General features: G+C 32.4%; 1 protein-coding gene across 1 annotated transcript in view; it reads left to right on the top strand.

The window, feature by feature from the left end:
- The window catches only part of LOC137638554 (uncharacterized), a 2,921-nt gene extending 1,620 nt beyond the window's left edge, over positions 1-1,301 (top strand). The window contains exons 3-5 of the mRNA XM_068370705.1: positions 1-28; positions 995-1,047; positions 1,257-1,301. The exon at positions 1-28 is cut by the window's left edge and continues 89 nt beyond it. Of these exons, the coding sequence (XP_068226806.1) occupies positions 1-28; positions 995-1,047; positions 1,257-1,301 (126 nt within the window). The remainder of the gene's footprint in view (positions 29-994; positions 1,048-1,256) is intronic.
- The last annotated feature ends 744 nt before the right edge of the window (positions 1,302-2,045 follow it).

The raw sequence follows: 2,045 nt of genomic DNA on the forward strand, positions 1-2,045 counted from the left end.
ATCAAAGACTGTTTTAAAACAAACAAAGGTAAGTCTTTCTATTGTGTACCTTCTTCTGATATCAATACCTCCGTCAGTTGGAAAGGTTACATTTCCAGTTCCCCTTTAACCCGGTGAGCATGTAGGTGTTATTGTAGGATGTGTCAGGAGCGAGCGAAAAGAACTTGCTGGTTGAGAGACTGTCGTCGGGGAAAACACAATCTCTTGAGCAAACTCTGTCCAAGTTTTATTCGTTTCATCATTCCCGAGACATATCTAATACAACACAGATAAATATGACGATTTTGCCTCTTCAAATGGTTCATAGCCAGCGACGAACTGGAATAACATTTGTAGTGACATGCTTTTTATTTAGAATTTATTTTAAGACTTTTAGTCTTCACTCGTCTCAACTCCTGGATGTGTAATACAGTATATAGAAAATATCTAGTTAATGCTGTGGCCTTCTCGTTTACCTCATTACAGTTTCTAAGAATTATTTCCATTACCTTTGATGTATATACAGTACATCCAAGCACGATAGGTTGAAAGGAATATAATTTGATTAGAAATGTGTCCACATAAGTACTGTAAAACATACTAAAAAAAGATAAAGGGCAAAACAAATAACTAAAACGAAAATACAATAATATACATATATAGGTATATATATGTATACATACAAACATACACACACACACACATATATATATATATATATATATATATATATATATATATATGTTATATAATGTTATATAATGTTAGTACTAAAGAACGAAGATCTCTAAACTAAAGTGAGGAGGATCATATTTCAGACTTCTATTTTTAGATGATGAAGAAGGAAATATCAAAACTGTTACCATTTACACCAACCCAACTTTAGCATACGGTTTAACTGATAGCCATTGGAGAAATAAACTAAAGTATCATTATCAAAATTATTCTTAGTTTTTGAAAGGTTAAATAAAATCTTAAACTCCCTACACATCTCAGAAGTATCCTTTTCTTCCAGGATGTGAAGACGCCGCTGCATTCAGGACTTGTCTCTCTGATGCCAATGCAGATGTAAGTATCAAGTCGGGATTTGAGGACTGAAGGTGTGACTATTTTGCACAGAAAAGTTAATTAAAAAATAAACTAGCATTTGACTTTATAAGAAGAAATGATGAAAAAATACCTACATTAAGTCTAATAGCATTTAAATAATTGAGCAATGATATTCAAATCCTCTCCGAAATTTGGACCTAATTAATATCCCCCTTTCCCTTACTCAGGTAACTCTCTTCAAGAGGCCGTTAATCTCTTCTTTAAAGAGTTAGGACACACTGCCTTGTCCATTTATTAAGGTCTCTCTTATGAAACAATAATAAAAAAAATTAAAGTATATTAGCAAAACCTGATGCATCCCACGTAAAATCTATTTTTCTTCCCAGGTCGCTGCTTGCCTTGCTTGAGATGTCCATCTCCCCAATAAGCAGAACTTTGTCAAGGATGTTGGTTAAGAGATTCAACATAAAACAATTTTGGTTACTTGAGATGTAACCTTAATAAGACATTTATATACAAGTGCATCGAATAATGTCTAATAACAAAGATGGGAGAATTATGGTAATGTTGCTGGGTAGTTCCCGTGTACTAAAGTTTGTCTTTATAATGTAGTTATTAGAAATAAACTCAGTTTCATCATGCAATACATGTCATTAATATTTACCAATCACAATATGGTTTTATGTACCAAAATTCCCTATGAAGGCATATAAAAGAATCCTTTGAGAAGCATGACTGCGACAAAGCCTAACTATTTTAATGCTACATCACAAATGAATTAATAACATTCTCTCACATGAATATGATATGCAGTGTCAGTAGCTGATGCTTTGCCTAAAGACATCAAAACAATGGAAATATAATTTTTAAAAGTAAGTAATGAGCTAAAGCTAAAAGCCAATTTGTTTTCACACAAAACACACACACACACACACACAAATTTTAAAACAATAATCTGAGTCAGTAGAACCCCTTCAATTTTGAAAAGATTAACAATTTTCTTTCAGACAGTGATA

Source organism: Palaemon carinicauda, chromosome 1 (assembly GCF_036898095.1).
Source record: "Palaemon carinicauda isolate YSFRI2023 chromosome 1, ASM3689809v2, whole genome shotgun sequence".
Classification (NCBI taxonomy): domain Eukaryota; kingdom Metazoa; phylum Arthropoda; class Malacostraca; order Decapoda; family Palaemonidae; genus Palaemon; species Palaemon carinicauda.